The sequence below is a fragment of the Protopterus annectens genome, chromosome 2.part0 (assembly GCF_019279795.1).
Source record: "Protopterus annectens isolate FY-2018-M chromosome 2.part0, PAN1.0, whole genome shotgun sequence".
In the NCBI taxonomy this organism is placed as follows: domain Eukaryota; kingdom Metazoa; phylum Chordata; order Ceratodontiformes; family Protopteridae; genus Protopterus; species Protopterus annectens.
This window is the reverse complement of record NC_056728.1, coordinates 1,309,010,579-1,309,035,373: the sequence shown is the minus strand read 5'-3', so window position 1 is coordinate 1,309,035,373 and position 24,795 is coordinate 1,309,010,579. Positions and strand designations below refer to the sequence as shown.

General features: G+C 39.4%; 1 protein-coding gene across 2 annotated transcripts in view; it reads right to left on the bottom strand.

Annotated features, from left to right (window-relative positions):
* Nucleotides 1-24,795, bottom strand: part of SNX17 (sorting nexin 17) — a 1,062,675-nt gene that overhangs the window by 602,675 nt on the left and 435,205 nt on the right. For both annotated transcript variants that reach the window (XM_044061496.1, XM_044061495.1), the window contains exon 3: nt 4,438-4,555. In XM_044061496.1, the coding sequence (XP_043917431.1) occupies nt 4,438-4,555 (118 nt within the window). The remainder of the gene's footprint in view (nt 1-4,437; nt 4,556-24,795) is intronic.

The following is a 24,795-nucleotide window of genomic DNA, read 5'->3' as shown; positions in this document are numbered from 1 at the left end:
CTTCATGGCTCCCTCCCCCTCCACAGGAACTGGCACATATGCCCCAAGCTACACCAAAGTACTATATGAGCACTTACATAGCTGTACACCCGACAGGACAAAATCCTCCTCCTCAAGGAAGAGTAAACTTGTCTGGTGGACATATGTAATAAATAAACTCTATAATAAAAGGAAAAAAAAACTGCTCTCCAGAACCAAGAAGGAGTAGGTGCCTAATTGGAGGCAATCTCTCCTTAGTCTGAACAAGCAAATAAGAGCACTAGTAAAAGCCTCCAAAGCAAACTGAGTCCAAACTGGCCACATCTACTAAAGACAATCAGAAGGCTTTCTTCGTATATATCCGCAAACTCAAGGGAAGCACCCAGATCTGCTCAGAACTGGTGGTCAAAGACACCATATACACAAATGCCATAGATATAGCCAACCTGCTGGGAGACAGGTTCAGTGAAAACTTCACCCCCCCCCCCACCATCAGTAAATCAGGATATCCCCAGCACCTGCCCTCCTCCCTTTATCTCTAGGGAATAAGTCATCACTGCACTCTCAAAAGTAAAAATACAGCTTCCGTGGGAACAGATAACATCCCAGGCTGCACCCTACATGAACTCATACAGGAACCTGCAGCACCATTAGGCGCCCCATTCAACCAAAGCCTGAGTATTGGCTTTTTCCCAGCGGTGTGGAAGACAACCACTGTCATCCCTTTGCATAAAGGTGGAGCGTCCACTGATCCAGGAAATTATAGACCCATCAGCCTAACTAGCCTGATCTGCAAGGCCATGGAGCGGATTATCATGGACCTCATTAACAAGGACATTGGCAACCTCCAAACACTTGATCCCACACAGTTTGGTTTCATCAAGGGTAGATCATGCCTGCTAAGTTTGGTCGACTTCTTTGAGACTGTCACCAAAGCCATGGACGAGGGTCGATAGTGCACACCGCCTACCTTGACCTGGCTAAAGTCTTCTACACTATTCCCCACTCAGGTATAATTGATAAACTCTCTCAACTAGGTGTCAATCCATATGTTACCATATGGGTAGCAAACTGGGTCACTGATGGAACCCACCCAATTCAAAATAGGGGAAGCCACGCCAAGCAATCGACCTGTAATGAGTGGTGTACCCCAGGAATCTTTGGGGCTCTTGTTGTTTGGGATATACTTTTCTGAGCTGCAGGCCAAAACCAGTGGGCTATGGCTGACCATGTTTGCAGATGACTGTAAGCTGGGCCATGTCAACAGTTCTCCTAGTGATGCGGGCATCCTCCAAGAGGTCTCACCTAAACATATGACTGGTGCCAGAAACATGGCCTCAAACTGAATGTCAAAAAATACATCATCCCCTTTGGGCAGAGTGACTTCCCCACAAATTGTCACATTAATAAAAAGGTCCTACGTATGCAATCAGTCATGAGGGACTTGAGCACCCAGGTTGATAGTAAACTGACTTTTGACCACCATATTACCTCCATTGTATGGAAACCCTTCTACATGGTCCACCTTATCAGTAAGGGCATCTCATCCAGGGACAGGGTGGTCATAACATCCCTGTATTCTTCCCTTATAAGGCCCATTATTGAGTACAATGCACCTTTCGGCATTTACCTCACAAAGCACATGGAGCAGCTGGACAGACCACAGAGCTTCCTCACCAGGAGAATCCAGGGCCACAAACATCTACCCTACACAGATAAGCTAAAGGCCCTGTCCCCCTATTCAGTCTCCTACAGACTCCTCAGAGGTGACCTCTGTCTGGCATACAAACCCCGGCTTGATGGGACTGCTGCATATCTGTAAGTCCAGCTCCACTAGAGTAACCCATATGCGTGACCTCAACCTGGTCTGTGATATCAGTAGGACTTGTTAGTGGGACAGATTTGTGTCCCAGAGACTCCCCCTTCTGTGGAATAGGCTCCCGCTCCTCGTCAAGCAGAGCACCTCATTAAAGCTTTTTAAGCGCACTCTAGATAACTGGATGGGGAACAGAAAATACACCCCTGGAATTCCACCTGTGTCCCTGCTAGACAAGGGCATCAAGTGCTGACTTGTCAGAACATGGACTATATTCTTGGCTAGGCTTGTAAGGGCGCCAGGGCCAACAGCCTAGTAACTTCCTATGATCCTAAAAACTCCTACTCAGTCCCCCATGTATTGCAACAGCGTCTATATTACAACATCAAAGGTTTAGTTTATCGAATAACTAAAGCTCGATCTTTTAATATCGAAAACGGAAAATGTCAAATGGCCGTTTCAACCCAGGGAAACACTTCCCTTGGCCGCTTCAAAAAAAAAAAAAAAAAAAAAAAAAAAAAACTTTAGACCCATAATCAAGTGGGGGGCTGTGCCCCCCACACCCCCTTAACTAAATATATCAACTCCAAGATCGCTCCAAATTGGAGAAAAGGGCATAATCCACAAAACGGCCAAGGGAAGGACTTCCCTGGGTTGAATTGGTGATTCGACATTTTACGGTTTCGATATTATAAGATCAAGCTTTAGTTATTCGATTAACTAAAACTTCGATCTTGTAATATAGACCCTTGCAACATGGCTGTAACATCTAACATGCTGCTCCATAACCTAACAAACTCACCCCTTCAAACATTTAAACCCATCATATGTTAATGCAAAAAAACAAAATGAAATAAAAACAAAAAATAGAACAAAAAATTGCCATATAAATCAAATCACCCTAACCAATAAAAAAAAAAAACAAAACAAAGAAAACAGACCCCAACTCCCTCCCACTCTAACATACACTTTCACACTACCTACAAAACTCAAAACGAAAGTAAAAAGGGAAAAAGCATCTCTCTTAACCAATCAAAAAGCATACATACAAACAAAGAAAGAAACAAAGAAAATTCTATAAAGTTACTAAAACACTCACCTGAAGTAACTACATATCCCTGTGCTATGAAGTACACTCATAAAGATATTAAGTTATAAGCATAGTGATACTACACAGGAAATCTTCAAACAACCACATACCCATGAAAACCAATGGAGGAAAAACATCAATTACACAATGATAGGGTCATTGTACAGAAAAACAAGAATGCTGCTTGGATAGACCAAATAGCGTGCCCATTGTAAATTGAGCATACGTCAATAGAAAAAAGTCCAGACACTAAAGTACCACTGAGTAGCCAGACATTTTTCTGTTCGCATATGTTACGGAGGCATACCTCGCAACTGTCCAGATTTTCACAGAATGTCCAAATTTTTACCTCATATTTTTGGTCTGTTCCTTGTAAAAATTGTGGTTTTCTGATACATCACTGAGGAGTGAAGTCACTAAATAATGAAACCCATTTGAGTTTCAGACTTCATATCCTTCAGAAAATGCACACTAACACAAATCTGCTTTCTAAGTTTATAAGAGCAACATTTACAATCTGTCCCTATTGGGAGGCTTTTGTCCCCCCGTTATTTAAGGCTTTGTCCACATTTCTTCAACTAAGAGGTTGACAGGTATGTACAGAAAGCAGACCAGCTACAAAAAAAATAAATAAATAAATCAGGGAAGTTCTGCAAAACTAAAAAAAAGGTACCTAATTTTTCTTGCATTTCTCCACAGTCCAGTCAAACTCTAGTACCTCTGAGCTTTCTGATTTTTATAGTAAATAATAACAACAGAGATTCTCTTTTCTCCAATGCTTCTACCGAACAAGCACTGATGTATTGTGCAAGAGTGGAAATGCAAGTCCCATATGCATGAGCAGTATATCAACAAATGCGGAAGAAGAGGAAACAATGCAGAGGAATACTACAGCATCATTATACAAAGACATTATTTAAGAAAGACAGGCAATTTGTTTTTTTAAATAATGTCACTGTATAACTGCAAATAACCAACTCAAGGGTAACAGTATATGAGGATTTACCCACAGTTGTCTTGGTTTAATCATTCGAGTTTTAACCTTACGATCAAACCACGTCAACTTTGGGTAAAATCCTCACAAACCCACAGCCACTTGTTGGTTATTGTTTAAAACTGTAACAAAAAAATGCTATCTAGAATATGTACAGTCTCATGTTAGATGTGTAAGATACCTTGTATTGTAGATGCACACAATCTGTTTTATGACTCGTAGCTCCTCCAGTCACCAAGAAACATTTTTCCATACACTAATAAGTAGTACAAGTTATTTTATATATCTAACATCAGAACAAGACCCCCACATATTCCATGACTGCACAGAAATGTTGTTAATGTTTGAACAGCAAACTTTATCCAAATTAAAATGCGCGTGTTGGCAAACCCATCAAAAACACCTGTAAAAACATTCCGTCTCTAGACCTGCGTACACAATTATACACAATTACATAACAATAACATAAGCAGCACATGTATGCATTACAGCTGATGACAAGATTAGTATGTAGACTGTTTTTTTTATTTTTTTTTCAGCAGAAGCTTGGGACCTTACCCGCTTGCATATACTTTTCTAATTGTTCTCTTCTTTGTTCTACCTCTGCAGGAGTTAGTGTAAACAACTTCTTTGGGGGAAATGCGGGAACAACATTGTTACCATATTCTTTCTTTAGCTACAAAGCAAATACAAATAAATATCAAATAAGCATCAGCATATTAGATGTACGTTCAACATGGAGAGAGAAAACATTACATAAAACTGATGTGACACATTTACTGGCAGATTAAAAAAGTTCAATTGCCATTTAAACTGTTTTGCACTATGACTACACAGTCAAAGAATGTACTTCCACTGACCTAAGCATGTCCCAAAAGATACCTGCAGACTTCTGAGTGAGTTACAACTGCTGATTGACTAAGCAAATTTAAGATTTGCTTTCATCCTACCCACTACGTCATGTCAAATAGCAAAGGGACAGAATTATGTAACACGTTCTACAGTTTATAAAACACATGAAATTATCCACATTACAAGTTACTGCATGAGAGAATCTCTCAAGTAGCATTTCTCCATAATTTTATACTAGTTACCCACAAACTGTTATCTTACCCCCCCCCCAAAAAAACAACAGAAAAGTTCTCAGAAAAAAACGATGCTTAACATAAGGCAGCAGTTATCAATACAGAAAATAAATCAAGTAATGAGGATGTTCTGACAAACATCTAGTATGAAACATGGGTGTAATTTTTCAATGGCATGAACAACATTCAACTGCAACTGAATTTGTTCTGTTGCCAACAGAGATGCTCTTCACCGACGTAACATGCACTACACAGCTTAAGGTGTTATGTCACTAGCAAAAAAATTCTGCTAAATTATCTACTGTCCTGATTCTTTGATGTCTACAATTAATGCGTTTAAGTAAGAAGGTAATATCACTTCAAACATGTTCTGAAAGTTAAATGTACAGCACTTTGTAATGCATGTGTAATACTTGCTCCCATCTTGATGGTTTTCATTCAAAGTGCAAACTGGCTAAAGCCGTAATACTAAAAGAACACTACATCTTAAACACTTTGATAATTCATCATCAGCTCAAAAGTCCCAAGCAGTTAGGCTGCAGCAACAAATACCTCCTACAAATGTGGCAAAGGTTAATTATCTGATTACTGAGGTGTGTATGGTTATAGCCTTACATATCTTGGAAGCTTTTAGGTTTACCGTGTTATACGAAGGAGACTTGTGATCAGATGCTCTGATAACAGGTATGGTGGCTACACCAAACTTAAGTAAACAGCAGGGGGGAAAAACTGACAGATTTGCTGCTTACAGCAGTTAAGGCAGATGATAGTGGGTAAAACCCTCAGAAAGGCTGGGTTATCAGCAGAGAATCATCTCAAGTGTAGGGATAGATTATGAAAGGATTTTTGTAAGCTTAACAAATTGGGTATTAGGTAAAAGGGAAGTGCCTGGAGCCTGGAAAACAGGATAATCTCAAGGATTCCTACATTAGGCAAGCCTCTCCCAGTCAGCTTGACCATACAGATCATCTTCTATATTAAACCACAGTTACAAGCCATTTATGACGATTACTGCAACCAGAGCTGCCAAATTTCTACACCTTTTGATATGACTTGATCAATGTGGATTTGTCTCAAAAAGGCAGACCTTTGGTAAGTCAATCAAGTCTCTTTTGCTAACTGACAATGCAAACAGGTATGGCAAGCCTTTACTAGTAACTTGTGAGGCAGCGAAAACATTCCTCCAGGCTGTAAATTCAGGAGAATATGTATCCTTTGTCCCTCCTTTTTTCTTATACATAATGACTAATGTAAGCTTCTTGCTACTTTCTTTTTCCACTAGTACTGTTACCCCCCCCTTCAAATTCTCCTGTCCTACACATTGCCAACCTGCCTTTCCCCACTTCCTCATCTCCCACCTTCAAGTACTACCTATTTTCAGTGTGTCTGCTCATTTTAGCTTCCTCTGTCTAAGCTCCTTTCTCAATCTCATGCACATGCAAACTGGCTTAATGCTGCTTTTACTTTTTCTGTATAAATTTTATTGACTGACAGAGAAAATTAGGTTAATAAGTATGGACTTTTTTTTCACTTTTACATACATTTCTGTATTTGTTAATGATGGTTCCATTATGTTGATTTGTAAAAACCTTTTATTTTCATTTCGCTTTTTCAGTTTGTGAATGTCTCTAAATGCTGGGTCAAGTCTGAAAAGGGTCCAAGGACCAGCGTGCTAATGCAGTTAACAAATGTAGAAATAAAATAAATAAATGCTGAGAGTACTGGAAATGTTTGCTTTCCTCACTGGATTCATACAAAGCTTGCTGAACATGCATACATACATCATTGTCCAAGGACTAACATACAAACAGTTGCTGGGTTTTTCCATAGAGTCCAAGGGATTCAAATAATGGATCAGTGGACTTGTGTATCACAGGCGGGCTTTACCAACATCTACACCTGTTGACTTTTATAGGAAATTTAAAGATGCCACTAGATGATTCATAGGAAGGGGTGGTTAAAAGCATAGAACCAAATTCTTAAGCTGATCCAATACCAAATTATGATAAGCTTTCAAAACTCCTCTACAAACCACCATTTATTAAATGGGTTACGCAGAGAGTAAATGCTTGAAATTAGGACAGCATTTCATAAAAACAACACACTAGGCTGGATAGAAGATCTAAACCTGGCAGAATTATAGAGACATTTCAGACATGGATATATAATATTGCTAAAGGGTTACCCAGGCAGGCTCACACAACTATGGTACTGGGAATGCATGCTTAAGGCACAACTATTATCATGTGAGCAGCTTAAGGCTGTGTTCAGAATGAATGAAGGGGAATATCTTAGATGTATGGAACTGGTTGAGCACCATAGGAACATGTCAGATTGTAAGGGCATCTCTTGTGCACAGTCCTCTTCAGGTCACCCCACAGATTTTCTATTGGATTTAGGTCTGGGCTCTAGCTAGGCCTTTCCAAAACTTTAATTTTCTTCTGGTGTAGCCATTCTTTTGTTGATTTGGATGCATACTTGGGGTCATTGTTGTGTTGAAAGGTGAAATTCCTCTTCATCTTTCTAGCAGACGGCTAAAGGTTTTGGGCCAAAAGTGACTGGTATTTGGAACTGTTCATAATTCCCTCCACCTTGACTAAAGCCCCAGTTCCAGCTGAAGAAAAAAGTAACCCCAAAGCATGATACTGCCACCACCATGTTTCACTGTGGGGATGGTGTTCTTTTGGTGATGCGAAGTGTTGTTTTTGCACCAAACATACTTTTTGGACCTTGGTCTCACCAGACCATAACAGATTTTCCCACATGCTTTTGGGAGACTTGATGTACTATTTTGCAAATTTTAGCTGGGCCTGGATGTTTTTCTGTGTAAGAAAAGGCTTCTGTCTTGCTGCCCTACCCCAGAGCCCAGACATATGGAGAATATGGGTTGTCACATGTAGTACACAACCAGTACTTGCCAAAAAGTCCTGCAGATCCTTTAGTGTTGCTGTAGGTCTCTTGGCAGCCTCCCTGACCAGTTTTTGTCTTGTCTTTACATCACTTCTGGAGGGACATCCAGTTCTTTGCAACATCACTGTTCCATATTTCCTCCACTTTTTGATGACTGTCTTCACTGTGTTCCATGGTATATCCAATGCTGTGGATTTTTTTTTGTACCCTTCTCCTGACTGATACCTTTCAACAATGAGATCCCTTTGATGCTTTGTAAGCTCTCTGCAAACCATGGCTTTTGCTGTAGCAGGAAAACTGAGTAAATATCAGGAAAATCCTACTAGGACAGCTAAACTTTATTTGAGGTTAATCAGAATCTCTTTAACTGATGGCAGGTGTGCTCCTAAGACGACTGAATGCTGTAATTAAATCAGAAGGTGCTTCAACAAAGTTTTAGTTTAAGGGTGTGCACACTTATGCAACCAGCTTATTGTACTTTTTTTTTTATATATATATTTTTCCCCCCAACAGATTTGTTTGTTTTTCAGTTGAATTGCACAGGTTATAGGTCACATTAAAGGTGGGGAAAGTTTTGAAATGATTTATTGTGGTCTCATTTTTTTACATCACAAAAACCTGGCATTTTAACAGGGGTGTGAAAACTTTTTATATCCACTGTACATATCACAAAACCCTCTCTTCTCTCTCCCAGTCCGTCTCTCCTTCTCTGTACCAATATACATGATCAGATCTGTTCTCTTATAGATATACTAAAGTTAAGAATAGCACTTTATCAGCAGTACTGAAAGTCAGATACAAATACAAATGGCTGCATACCGTACTCACTCCACTTCCAACCTGAAACTTAGTGGAGATATTCACCCTAACCCCAGACCCACACATCCACTACCTACCATGGCCAAACCATTACTTTCCAATGCTCCCAAAACAATTTTCCCATTGGGTAATGAAACTAACGTCCTTCTTTTCAAAATAATGCGCAACAAACTTCATGATATCGATGCATGTTTAGATTTTTACTCCCAGTCATTCTAATTGTCACTGAAATCTGGCTAATACAAGAAATAACGGACAAAGAAATTATTCCTAAACATTTTAATATACTCAGAATGGACATAAATCTTAAAAGAGAAGTTTATATTACAATTATTTATACAAACAACTTAGAAATAACTCCAGCCAGTCTAAACATCCCAAAATTTAACAATGCTGAATTTCTAATTACATGCCTCAAAATCAACCAAAAAGAAATCTGTATGCATCTCAGCAGTACACATACCACCAGGCAACAAAATTACCACATCCGAAAATATCCCACATTGGATATCTGACACCCCCCCCCTCCTCCTAGAAACTGTCACCTTAGGTAACCTAAATATAGACTGGCAATCCATGAACAGAAAATAAACTCAGTAAAACCACCACAAATTAAGCATAAAGAATGATGACATCATTTCTAAAAACAACCACCCCACCTTATTTTAAAGTACCAGAACATTTTTCTCAAAAATATCTCTAATGCCTTAAACTAATAACTAACTTTAAACTAAGTATAAACAAATCATTAAAATAAACATCCCCACTACAGACTGAGTACATAAGTGTAAATAATTATTCCTTCTACCTCAGTAAAACTTTTAGTTTTAAAATACTTTTGATGGAAATCATATCATTTAAGCCTGGCGGAACCAGGGCATTTAATTTCAACTGCCATAAAACTTCCCTCTCCAAGTTTCAGACTAGTTGGGCCACCTCTTCCATTTTCAATTATTTTTTCAATGATCAAGAACAGAAATTCATGTTCGGGAAATAGTAAAATATTATTAGTTTAAGGCATTAGAGATATTTTTGAGAAAAATGTTCTGGTACTTTAAAATAAGGTGGGGTGGGTGTTTTAGGAAATGATGTCATCATTCTTTATGTATTTAAGTATATGGTTGTAGTTTTAAATATGTCTGAAGAAGTTTACGCATTTTAGTAAACAAAAGCGCTTACAAAATTATTCTCGTTTCCAGTGTGGTGATTTCTCCTTTTTTGCTTCTATCCATGAACAGAAGCAACCCCAAGGACTCTATTCACTTATTTGAATTCAATTACACCTTCCTAAAAATGCTAAATGATTTAGCACCAGTTAGGACAAGAAGACTAAAATCTAACAGCGCCATGGCTGAAAAAAAGAGACCAAACAGCTTATGCTGCAAAGAGACAAAGCATAGAAAGAATGGTATAAGAATAAAACGCAACGTGCCTACCAAAATTTTATTCAGAAACTGTACCAAGATCCTTGTTAAATATGACTAGAAATCACACACCAGTAATATCCATAAAAAGCAGCAAATCAACCCCAAGCTTTTTTTCACTCTCTAAATAAACTAACATTGCAGCCATATCACTACACCCTATCATTCTACTTCAGACAAAGAATTCACTGCTGTTCAGTTCAATACTCATTTTATTCAGTTAGTTCTGTCACTAATCAATAACCACCACACTTCACTCTTCCAACTTCCATCTGTTCTCGAAAGCAACGCACTTTCAGTTTTCAGCCTGTCCCAACATCAACCATAAATAATTACTAGCCAAATTAAAAGCAACAGCCTCAGCTGCCAATAATCTTTCCAAGAAGTTCCTCAAAATAAGTGCAGAAACACCACCATTCTTTGTCTCCAGTTTAATCAACTGGTCAATAGCTGAAAACTATGTTACATCCATCTGGAAAAAATCCATTATACCCCTTCACAAAGGAGGTAATTTAACAGAGGTAACAAACTATAGACCTATTGCTATCTTATTACCACTCTTTAAAATCCTCAGGAAATGTATTCACTCTTAGCTTATGAAACATATAACCAAACACAACCTCCCCTCCAAGTCCCACCACAGCTTTAGGCCCAACTACAGTACTAATACTGCCCCTCTTAACTTCACCAACATAGTAAGCCAATACAGAAATGATGGGAACTTTGTTTCTTCACTTTTCCTTTGTCTTTCCAAAGCAGGTCACACATTGTCCCACCAAAACACCTCTCTGAACTTGCAAAACGAGGCCTCACTTACCCCTCCCGCTTTTGGTTTCAGTTATTTACGTAATTGTAACAGGCAACTAAATAGCAACTAAATCTTTTAGCATTTCAACAAATCTCTGTTGGCATACTCAGCCCCCTTCTATTTATAGGTTCATAGGTTCATACTAGGCTATCTGCCCAAGGGCATTTATAAGCCTAGCCCATAGTTATGTGGCTTTCGCCACCCCTTTAGTTTGAATAAAAACTATGCCTATCATTTTTCTGTGCCTCTGTCAAGCAGTGACACTGAAGTAATCCCTGGGGTATATCTGCGATCTCCCATCCATTGGTCAAGATTCCTCTTGAACAAGGCCAGCGAGGTGCTCTGCCTCACATGTACCGGGATTTTGCTCCACAGCATAGGGAGTCTCTGGGTGATGAATCTGTCCCTCCAGCACGTTCTATTTATAACAGTGTCAAGGTTTAAGTCTCCGCCCTTGTGGTTCTGAGGGATCTAGATTTTTGAGGTGAAGCATATTCATCAAATCTGGGTTTGACATGGCCTTATATGTCAGGCACAGGTCACCTCTGAGCAAGCGGTATGAGACTGAATAAAGCTGGAGTTCTTTCAGTCGGGCAGCATAAGACATATTTTGAGACCCTTTATCCTTTTGGTGAGGAACTTTTGGGGCCTTTCAAGCTGCATCAGGTGTCTGGTCAGATACATTCGAACGGGCATTGTACTCAATCATAGGTCTAATGAGTGATGAGTACAGGGGACGATGACCTCCCTTGATCTAGATGTGAATCCCTTCATGATCAGGTGGGCGATATAGAAGGTTTTCCTAACTACTTTAGCAACATGAGTGTCAAACAAAAGACTACTGTCAACTTGGGTCCCCAGATCCCTGATGACCTTTTCTGTGCTCAGTGGATTGTCACCTATATGGTAGCTAGGGGTAACCTTGTTTTTCCCGAAGGGTATGACTATGCATTTTTTGGCGTTTAACTTCAGGCCATGGCTCTGGCACCAGTTATCCGTTTCTGTGAGGCCCTTCTGGAGGATATCTGTGTCAGATGTGTTTTCGACTATGGCGCCCAGTTTGCAGTCATCTGCAAACTTTGTCAGCCATAACCCTCCTGTGTTTGCTTGTACTTCAGAAAAGTAGATGCCGAACAAGAGTGGACCCAGGACTGAGCCCTGTGGGACACCACTTGTGACAGGCTTTGAGTCTGACATGGCTCCAGCAACTCTGACCCTGTGGGTTCTGTCGCTTAGCCAGTTTGCAACCCATCTTGTGATGTATGGGTTTACATTCAAGCTGATGAGTTTTTCGATGATACCTGAGTGGGGTATTGTGTGAAGGCCTTTGCCAGGTCGAGGTAGGCTGTATGGACTGCCTTTCCTCATCAATGGCCTTGGTGACTGTCTCGAAAAAGTCAACCAAGTTTAAGAGGCAGGATCTGCCTTTGACAAAGCCAAACTGGGTTGGATCCAAAGTCTGCAAGTTCCCTATGTCTTTATTTATGAGTTCCATTATGATCCTCTCCATGGCTTTGCAGATAAGGCTTGTCAAGCTAATGGGGCGGTAATTTCCAGGGTCTGTGGAGGCACCGCCCTTATGAAGTGGGACCACAGTCGCCGTGCGCCACTCCTTGGGTGCGTATCCTGAGGTGAGGCTAAGATTAAACAGCTGTCCTAACTGTGGGTTTAATTCCTCGTTGAGTTCATGAAGCACACAGCCGGGGACACCATCCGGTCCCATGGATGCTGTGTTTTTTGCCTTAGTGAGGGCAGTTCTCACCTGGGCGTTGGAGATGTTTGGGGGGCTACAATCCTCTGGAATAGATATCTCTCCTTTTGGGGGGGAGAAGTTTGCACTGAACCTGTCAGCCAGTATGTTAGCAATGTGTGTATTTTCAGAAATAAATTTAATATCACTATAACACTTGCCTCTCGCATACAATATGCTGATGATTCAATCCTTACTGCTCTGTCTCATTCATAATGAAATTGTAGATCATCACTCAAAAATCTTTCACCAAATTTGAAATATGGCTGAAAAATTCTAACTTGCTGATGAATGCCAAAAAACATAAACTTGTGCTACTTATTCAAAAACACCTTATCCTGAAACATACATTTCATATTACCTCGCGTAATAACAAAAACAGAAACCATACGCCAAACTAAACTACTCAAGTCATAACAGATGGCAACCTCAAATTTGATCACCACATGCATCATTCCATCAAGAAAACTCAACAAAAACTCAGTTCCCCACATATGGCCAAACACCAACTGATATAAACAAGTAAGAATTAATCTTGGCAGCAATATACCACCTTTCTTCACTATTATATGCTTCTCCTATTCTTACAAATATCAACACTATGCATAAAACTAAACTAGCCTCCTGCTACTAATAGCTAAATTTGCAACCAACCAGCCTTAAAAAACACACCACTAACTTGCATTAAAGTAAATTGGCTTGAAGTCCCAAACTATTGGACATATTCACTGTCCACAAACTACTGTTCTCTCCAGACCAATGCCCAGCATTACAAAATACTGTAATGTACTATCCACAGACTAGAGACCGTTGCTCTAGCAATAAACGCTTACTATGCACCAGTAAGACATTCAATACTGCTGGAGACTCTCTCTACTCTCATTGTCTGTCAAAATTCTGAAATGAAATCCCCACACAGTTAATACAGACAGAAAACCTAAATAGTTTCAAAACTTAAACAGCACCCATGCCAAAGAGGTCTCTTTTCTTCCTGTTCACTTGGCTAGCTTTACTCAGATTACTTTTCTGCAACTCTTACAGCCACTTTACTTCCCAGTCTTTTTGTAACTTATCGATGTTCATCGTGTTACCCTGCTGCAGTCATCACACTTGGGTTATCCTGCCGTCAGGCGGTCCCGCAGTCGGCCCGAATTCCAAAGTTTTGGTCCGGCGTTGGTTGTTGTCACTTCTTCCCTGACGTCAGTGCGCCAGGGGTATATAAGAGGCATCCGACGCCATTTTCTCCAGTCTTTCTTGCCCCGCCGTGCCCAAAGCAGAAGCAGTTCGCAAGTGCCGGTTGGCAGACACCTGAGATTTTCGATTTGAATTTCAGTCCGAAGTCTACAATAAAGCTAAGTACCCCGCTGGGGAAAATTTTCTTGCCTCAGTCCGATGTCAGAAAAAGTTAACAATCGCATTTCTTGTTGGAAGCAAATACCTCATAAGGACTTCCATTCCTATTGTATTCCTTGCCTAGGCCCAGACCACGACGTCACAGATTGTCAGTTTTGCGCTAGGTTTAATAAACGAACTATCAAACGCCGTTTTGACTTCGCAGGGCATTACTTTGGTAGGAAATTTAATTATATCATGCCGTCAGAGCAGCCGATGACCGCCATTCATAAAAAATGCAAGGATAAGGACAGGCAGCCTAGGAATAAGCCAGACACCGAGGCCTCAGCTGGGCCTGTCGCCAGTTCTCCGGTTTTCAGTGAGGCGCCTACGCAGCCCCTGAAGACCGCAGAGCTGGAACCCCAGACAGCTGCGAATTCCCATGCGGAGTCTACTAGGCCAACGCAGCCATCTACCGACACCAGAGCAGAACTAGACACCGGTGCAACAGAAACACATTCGGTTACAAAAGGTGTCTTCAGACCGACTACACTCACCATTAAATCTTATGCTAAACTTAAAAACTCCTTTAAAACCAAAGAAAACTGTACATCAGTCTACAGTTCAAGGCCCCATGCCTAAGAAACAGATGCTTAAGATGGTTGAAGATTTGATTACCCTTATCAGGGGTTACCATCCCCCTCCTGATAAAAGACAAAGACAAAAGGAGGATTATGCATCCTCTGACCAGGTTTCTCTCTCCTCAGATTCTTCTGAGGAACAGGATTACACTTTTCCACCTTATGAAGGTTCTGATGCTGAAGACTCTATTCCCTCAGCATCTCCCCCTGAAGACTACTCCTTTGGGGAAACTTTACATACCATGAGGGAACATTTCCACTGGGAAGGCCAGGATTACTCAGATTCTAAGAAAAGGCTATGAGAGTTCCTTTTACTACCCCAGCACAGACCTCTTGCTAGCCCTCCTGTTCTGGACATTGTGGATGATGTTTACTTGGAGTCTAGTTTAAATCCAGACTCTCTTCCTCCTGCTCCAGCCAAACCAGACAGATACTACAGAGTACCTGTCTCACACAAATTCTTTTATAAAAGCCCTGTAGCTGACCCAGAAACAATTTCCCAGGGTCCTAAGGGAGCAAAAGCTTCTATGGCTAAAAATCCTGTGCCCTCTGAAAGGGATTCCAGAGCCCTAGATAGATGGGGAAAGAAAATATACACCTCAGCTACTCTGGCTATGAGAGCATTAAACTGCCAGTTTCACATGTTGAAATATCAACAATTCCTAATGTCTCAGTTAAAACAAAAAATGAGCACACATTCAGAACTGCCTGAATTCAAGGAAATGCAGTATCTGTTGCATGCAGCTGAACAGGTGGGCAAACATACTTAACAATGCGGATTTGATTCATTGGAAGCTTCTTGTAGAGCAGCTGTTACTGGTTCTGTCATACGTAGACATGCTTGGTTAAAAGAACAAACCCTCCCTGACCATGTTAAAGCAAAATTATTGGATGCACCTTTACAGCAGGATGTATTTGGTGTCAAAGCAGAAGAGGTTTCAAAGAAAATGGAGGATAAGGCAAAGTCTATGCAAACGGTCAAGGATTTTTTGCAGGTACAACCCCCTCGTTTCAGCAGAAATTGGCCAACAAAAAAATGGTCCTTTCCAGCTTCAGACAGATCACAGTGGGGCAAATACAAATGCCCAAGGGGCATAGGTCAGTCACAGGGCCCTTACAAACCTCGCCAATGGGGTTCTGCTAACCAGAAAGGAGGAGAAGACAGGCCCCAAGCTAGCAGAAGTCAAACACAATGACTATCCTCAAACTACCAAGCAAATCTCTCCTGGCAACTCCCTTGGGAGGAAAAGTAGCATTTTTTGCAGACAACTGGCACATCATCACAAAAGACAAATGGGTCCTGAACATTGTCTCTCAATGATACAGATTCCACTTTCATACATTACCAAGGATGAAAGGAATGCCACACCTGCTACCAAATCAATGGGCAGAGGCACAAAAACAAATTACAGCTCCCATAAACATGAGAGCCATTCAACAGGTACCTACACAGGAGCAAGGACAAGGATTTTACTCAAGACTCTTCCTAGTCCCAAGAAAGGACAAAGCATGGATACCCATATTCTGGATCTTTCAATTCTGAACACCTATCTGCAAGTACCAAAATTCAAGATGCTAACACTACAGCAGCTTCTTCCCATGCTGGGCAAGAATGCTTGGCTACTCACTTTGGACCTCAAGGAGGCATACCTGCATGTCCCTATCAGACAAAATTGCAGAAGATACCTCTGCTTCATTGCAGGTTCAACGCATTATCAATTCTCTGCACTGCCCTTTGGCTTATCTACTGTGCCCAGGGTCTTCACAAAATGCCTGGCACCAGTAATTGCATACTGCAGACAAAGAGGAATTCAAATATACCCATACCTGGACGACTGCCTTATTCAAGCAGAAAGCAAAGACATTCTTTTAAAGCATCTGGCATTTGTCAAACACCTTCTAAGTTGCTTAGGGTACACAGTAAACGAAAAGAAATCAAAACTAGTGCCCTCACGAAACATAATATTCCTGGGTGCCAGCTTGAATACAACGGCCCAGATGGCTTATCTCACGCCAGACAAGCAATGACAGCTGTTTCAATATTTCAAAATAATGCCAACAAAGACCCAACTCCCTGCAAGAAAAATTCTGCAGGCTTTGGGATTCATGGTATCTTGCATACTACTAATATCCTTTGCAAAACTGCATATGAGGAAATTACAATGGTACCTGAAAAGTGTATGGACTCAGCACAGCCACAGCTTGGAAACAATGATACCACTCATCCCCTGCCTTCAACAGGAGTTTCTATGGTGGGCACAGGCATGTCACCTCAACAAGGGACAGCCTTTCACCTTACCCACAGCCAGGCAAACTATGACAACAGATGCATCGGACTATGCCTTGGGAGCACACATGGCAGGGCAGTGCATTCAGGGCAAATGGACTACAGATCAGAGGCATCTGCATATCAATTGAAAGAAATGCTAGCAGTACAGAATGCCCTAACAGCTTTCAAAGACCTTCTACACCCAGGACAACTAATAATAAATACAGACAATACCACAGTAACGTGGTACATAAACAAGCAAGGGGGCACACATTCCTACCCTCTATGCAGGCAAGCAATGACCTTGTGGAACACTGCACTGTCTTACCAGGTTCAATTACAAGCACAATTCCTGCCAGGAAAGAAAAACACATTGGCAGACGACCTAAGCAGAAACATCATGGATCCACACGAATGGAAACTAGATCCACAAGTATTTGCAATGATAGCTCAAAAATGGGGACGCCCAGACATAGATCTGTTTGCAAGTCCCCACAATCACCAACTTCAAAAATTTTGCACAAGGACCTTCCATCCACCAGCTTGGAAAGTGGACGCCCTCTCATTCAGTTGGAAAACATTAACAATGTATGCCTTCCCTCCACTACCTCTTCTAGCAAAGGTACTGCTGAAAGTCAGATTAGAGAGGCCACAAATGATACTTGTTGTGCCAGACTGGCCACGCCAGCATTGGCACCCAATTTTAAGGAACATGGCCCATGGCTCACCATGGATTTTGCCACAAATTCCTCACCTGCTCACCCAGCGAGACCATCAGATTCTACACAGCCAGCTCAAGAGTTTAAATCTGGCTGCATGGCAAATTACCTAAACAACCAGCCAACACCTTTATCCAAAGCTGTTATGGATGTCATTCTGGAGGCCAGGAGGCCCAGCACCAGGAAAACTTATTCAGACAAATGGAAAAGATTCTGTGCCTGGAACCAGGCTAAAGGCCTAAACTCCCTTGATCCAAACATCCCTCATATTCTACAATATTTAACTGAGATTTTACACAAAGGACTTTCCATCTATTAAGATCCACGCCTCAGCAATTTCAGCTCATTACAGCACGGATCCTCCTTTATTCTCACATCCACTCCTAAGACAGTTCCTCAGAGGGGCTAAGAACTTAAGACCGCCAAGGAGAGCTCCAACACCTACTTTGGATCTCAACTTTATTCTGGAAAAGCTTACACTGCCGCCCTTTGGACCAGTTTTTTCAGCTGACTTAAAATTTCTTTCATGGAAAACTGCCCTGCTACTAGCAGTAACCTCAGCTAGAAGAGTCTCAGAGCTACAGGCACTAATGGCAGTGGAACCTTTCATCATTTTTCATCAAGACAGAGTCTCTCTATGAACTAATCCTTCCTTTATGCCAAAGGTGGTCTCCAGTGTGGCCCTAAACCAAACCATTCACTTGCCCACCTTCTTCCCAAATCCCCAGAACAAAGGAGAAAGACTCCTGCACTCTTTGGACATTAACAGGCAATTACATTACTACTTGGATAAAACTAAGGCTTTCAGAAAAACTGACCAGCTTTTTGTAGCTTGTGCTACAAGATCACAAGGAAAAGCTATCTCAAAACAGACCATTTCAAAATGGATAGGGCATTGCATACGTTTTTGCTACACGCATCATGGGAAACCGGTACCTGCTAACATTAGGTCCCACTCCACCAGGGCTACAGCTACATCAGCAGCCTTTCTCAGGGAAGTGCCAACCAAGGATATTCTGGAACCTGCAACTTGGAGATCAGTGCACACATTCAACAAACACCATCACTTACCTCTCTACTCTAAGACTAGAGCTGGTTTTTGCCACTGCAGTTTTGCAGAGCTTACTAGCTTCTTCTAACCCTGTCTGACTCCACCTCCCATCCTTAGCTTTGGGATTCAACCCAAGTGTGATGACTGCAGCAGGGTAACACGATGAACATAGTACATTTTTGTACCTACCATAAATGTAGATGTTCGAGTGTTCACCCTGCTGCAGTCCAGGTTACCCTCCCTCCATCCCCTCTGAACTAGCTGAACTTATCTCTACCACTCTATCCTATACTACCTCTGTGGTGTATTTGCTTGTGCCTAAGGGTTTTGCTTTATTTTTATATAGCTATATGTATATATATATATATATATATATATATATATATATATATATATATATATATATATATATATATATATATATCTATATATAGATAATATATATAGATATATATATCTATATATATAGATATATATTTATATATATTTTGCCTACCTATTGGGGGCACATGACATCTGGGGCAAGAAAAACTGAAGAAAATGGCGTTGGATTGGATGCCTCTTATATACCCCTGGCGCACTGATGTCAGGAACAAGCGACAGCAACCAACGCCGGACCAAGACTTTGGAATTCGGGCCGACTGCGGGACCACCTGACGGCAGGATAACCCAAGTGTGATGACTGCAGCAGGGTGAACACTCGAACATCTACATTTATGGTAGGTACAAAACTGTACTTTCCTCCTTATACTGCACTTATTTCCAAAGCTCTTACTTTTCCTCCATCTCTCACACCCCACACTAACTATAATTCCTCTTCTGTCCATTTACCTTCCTGTTCATTTCTATAATTTCTCCTTTCATATCACTTTCATCATTTTTAAGCTACATTAGTTTCATAGGTTGGTACTAGGCTATCGGGCCTATACAAGCCTAGCCATAACAATTCCCTGGCTATTTCTTCCCACACTATTTACTTCCTGGACCCCTGTCAAGCAGGGCGACTGACGTGATCCCTGGGGTGAATTTTCTTTCTCCCATCCAATCGCCAAGGTTCCTTTTGAAGAGGACCAAAGAGGCGCTCTGTTTGACATGTATGGGCAGTCTATTCCAGAGTCTGGGGAGTCTCTGGGTCAGGAACCTATCCCTCCAGCATGTTTTGTTTATCGTGATGACAAGGTTTAGATCCCTGGAGTGTGTGGCTCTGAGGGATTGGGATTGCATGTCCAACAGCTTTGGGTTTGACATGGCCTTGTATGTTAAGCAGAGATCGCCTGTGAGTAGACGATATGCGACAGAGTATAGCTGGAGTTTTTTTAAGGCGGTCAGCATATGGCATCTGCTTTAGGCCTGTGATTCTTTTAGTGAGGTATTTCTGCAGCATTTCCAGTTGTTGCAGGTGTCTTGAGAGGTACATACCAAATGGGGCGTTGTATTTTATAATGGGTCTAATGAGGGATGAGTACAGTGGGACAATGACTTCCTTTTTTCTGGATGAAAAGCCCTTAGTGATGAGGTGTGCCACAAAGAAGGATTTCCTGACTGTTGTGGCGATTCTACTAGTCTAATGGTTACTAAACTTAAAAACACCCCAGTTTGATCTTTTCCCTGCAGCCATCATTACTGTAAGTTATTTCTCTATTCAATAACTGGCCAATTTATGTTAATTTCTTTCTTGATTTTTGTGTTAAAATGCAATGTTCATGTACAAAATATTTAAAAAAAAATGTAAATAAGCTCACGTATACATGTTTTTACCCTGAAATTATAAATGTACATCATGTGTAACTTAAATGTGGAGCTTTTCTCCTAGGACCTCCACTGAACATGGGTTTTACCCCAGTCGAAATTTTCCCAGTCAACAAAAACAACTAACTAAATAAATAAATAAATAATTCATATGAGATGTTAATCTGAAGCCCCATTTGCTTGAATTGGTGGTAACTTAAGTAGATTTCAAAGATCCCATGGCATTTATTCAAAAAAAAAAAAAGTATGGGGTCCTTTATTTACATACAAAAAGAAAACAAACATTTATAAAAATTTCTCCTCAAAGCAGCAAACGAACTATACATAAAATATCAAGAAAAAGTCGCAATCTCTAAATGGAAAACACCAATTTAATGAAGAAAAAATAATAAAAATAGGTAAAATCTCCAGTTAGCGCTTTCCTCTCACTTAAATTGCACAGAGACTTCTTCAGACTGAAGTAACAAGACACAAAGTATTTTAAACTATCATAAAACATCACATGACCATTAAACTAGCATCACATGATGTATTAAAACTAAAACACACATTTCTATGCATTTTAAAATTTAAAGTCAAAACACAATATTAATGCTTCAATCCTTTCCTTTTCAAGTACATAAACTCTTCTGTATTATTCAACCTTGGTGGAAAGCAGTTATTGAACCTTACATGCCAACAATATTCAAGCCAGCCCAGCTCTTCCTCAACATTAATATTCAAACTGTTGGACAATGCCTCTAAAACTAAGAATTTAAACTCAACATTACATTTCTTAGTTTTATAATGTTTACTCAATGCATTCTTCTCATCTTCAGTTTGGATGGCATACTTATGTTTGTAAATCCTTTTATTCAATTCACGAGTTGTTCTGCCCACATAAAAGGATTTGCATTCTACACAAAAACTTAAATAGACAACATTCTTAGACTTGCAACTGAATAATCCTCTAATTTTAACTATATTGTTCCCTATAACTATATCATTGGAATCTGTAAATAGGTAGTTACACATATTACAGTTAAAGCATTTAATTGTGCCATATTTTTGTTTAACTGGTTTGGGTCTATTCAATTTCCCTTGGAAAAAACCTTTATAGTACTTGGCGCCTTTCTGAATAAACCTTGGATGACTCCCTAATTTATTAAGTACTTCACTATTTGCTCTAAATAATCCCCTATTTCTGCTTAAAACATTCTTAATGGCATGGGAATCCACACTATTCTGTATTGCCATGGACGTCCCATGTCTATAAGGGGGCCTAACTTCTCTATTTCCTTCTCCCTTGTTGTCTCTCATCTCTATTTTTTCTTCCAACAGTTTCTTCACATCATATTCAGGGTGCCCTCTCTTCATAACTTTATTGCAAAAAAGATTTGCTTTTTCCAAAAAATCTGTTTCATTCTTTGTTAATCTACTTCTTCTTACAAGCTGTCCCTTTACTATATTCAGTTGCATACTAGAAAAGTGCAAATACATATTGTTCTGCACCTCTTTAGACACTGGCTTGTTACTTTCTTTATAGACAATTAGGTCCAAAAAATTAATCTCGCTATCATTAAAATGAGTAAATTTGAGATATGTGCATATATTATTACTATATTGCAAAAACTCTTCTAACTCATCCTTTGTCCCTCACCTCATCAAAAAAAACAAAGTCAATAAATCTCATCATTGTTATAATTTTTTTATATTTACTTTCTAAAACATGGATTGTTTCTATCCATGCATAAATACATTGGTGTAGCTGGGGGCTAACGCTGCTCCCATCATTACTCCATTCAAATGAACATATATTTCATCATAAAAAGACAAATATTTACAGTTAAGAACATTATAATACCACTGTATTTGAGGAAAACAAACTGGTCCGTAATAATTCCATCCTCACAATTTCCATCCCATCATCATTTGGGATCATAGTATACAGAGGCTCGATGTCTAGGGTTACAAGCAAATCTTTATTATTAACAATCAGCTCATCAATTTAGTTTAAAAAATCACAGCTGTCCCTAACATAGGTAAAATTAAATGGAATAACTTTTTGAAGGTGTTTGTCCATAAAGACTGACATACCTTCTGTTTTGCTATTTGCACTGGAGACTAAAGGTCTCAGTGGGGGGTTCTTCCAAGTCCTTATGGATCTTGGATATTCCAAAGATCCTGCTAATTTTAGGGTTTGCATTTGTAAGATTTTTTTCTTATCTTGTCATCAATTCTCCCAGTGTTGAACCATTCTTCAATACACAAATCTATAAGCATATACCCCCTTTTTACTTCCCCTATAGTCACTTTCTTATAATAATTTTCATCTGATAACAGTATTTTCATTTCATAACAGCTCCTATCCAGGGCAACAAGTGATCCCCCTTTGTCAGCCTTAAAAAACAACATGTCATTGTTCTTCATTAAATTATCAAAACACTTCTTTTCATTTTTTGACAAATTATAATATTTATAGTCAGCTTTGGTGTCTAAAACCTCAATAATCTGAGTTTTGCAAATGTTTAAAAACATTTCCAGTTCCTAATGCAATGGAGGATTATAACAGCTAGGCTTATAAAACTGTACATTAGGATTGTCTTTTTTTATTATGAAGAATAATGACATCTTGTTTTTTTAAGGCTGACAAAGAGGATCACTTGTTGCACTGGATAGGAGCGGTTATGAAATGAAAATGCTGTTATCAGATGAAAATTATTATAAGAAAGTGACTACAGGGGAAGAAAAAATGGGGTATATGCTTATAGATTTGTGTACTGAAGAATGGATCAACACTTTAACTGTAATATGTGTACCTACCTATTTACAGATTCCAATAAGGTAGTTATATGGAACAATACAGTTAAAATAAGAGAATTGTTGAGTTGCAAGTCTAAGAATGTTGTCTATTTGAGATTTTGTGTAGAATGCAAATCCTTTTATGTGGGCAGAACAACTCACGGATTGAATAAAAGGATTTACAAACATAAGTATGCCATCCAAACTGGAGATGAGAAGAATGCATTGAGTAAACATTATAAAACTAAGAAATGCAAGGTTGAGTTCAAATTCTTAGTTTTAGAGGCATTGTCTAGCAGTTTGAATATTATTAATGCTGAGGAAGAGCTGGGTTGGCTTGAATATTGTTGGCAAGTAAGGCTCAATGCCGGCTTTCCACCAGGGTTGAATAACAGAGAAGAGTTTATGTACTTGAAAAGGAAAGGATTGAAACATTAACATCGTGTTTTGACTTTAAATTTTAAAATGCATAGAAATGTGGGTTTTAGTTTTAATATGTCATGTGATGCTAGTTTAATGATCATGTGATGTTTTTATGATAGTTTAAAAATGCTTTGGGTGTCTTGTTACTTCAGTCTGAAGAAGTCTCTGTGCAATTTGGGTGAGACAAAAGCGCTAACTGGAGATTTTACCTATTTTATTATTTTTTCTTCATTAAATTGGCGTTTTCCATTTGGAGTTTGACGTTTTCTTGAGATTTATAAAGATTTACAAATGTACAAACATAGGTCTACAGAATCTACTTACATATATTCATAATTTCCTTTACAATCATACTCAAGTTTCATGTCTATTAGACCCCATCACCTTTTTCCATAACCACCATCTGATTTTACTTGATACTGTTGCTAAAATCCATTTACCATTGAACATAACTTCATTTATTCTTTCACTCCATGCAAACCATATACTATAACAATATATATTTCTTCTTATAATATCCATGTTTATTTTATCCACTCCTTTTACATCTTTTATATCTTTGAAAAAAATCATCTTTAAAAATAGCTTTCCCCATAACTTTTTTACTCTTTTACATTTCAAAAACACATGTCCTGTAGTTTCTTTTCCTTGACAATGTAAACATATTATATCACTTTTTATATGGCATATTTTCTTTTACTGGCAATTTATCTTTTACCAGTCTCCACAAAAAATCTTGACATTATACTTCCTGATTACACCATTTGCTTATATTTATAGCTTTATACATAGTAATGTTTTATTGTTAGATTCTTATACCATACTTTTCTATCTTTTTATACAGTATCAATTTTTATTTTGCACAGAAATGTTTTTCTTGGTTACATTTTACTTCATTTATACACTGTTTTTTTTCTCTTGGCTTTTTTTTTTACCATACCCCAAAATTTATCATAATTATACAATTTTACCACTAACCTCTCAACTTGTTCATTTCTTCACAACATTTGTACAAATTTAATGAAGCGGCATATACAACTGGATTAAGTAACCCTAAACCTCCTCCATCTTTATTTACATACTTCCTCTTCTTTCAGCTTTTCCAGGTTAGAGGTCGCCACAGCGGATCACCTTGTCCGCTCATGACTGGCAGTG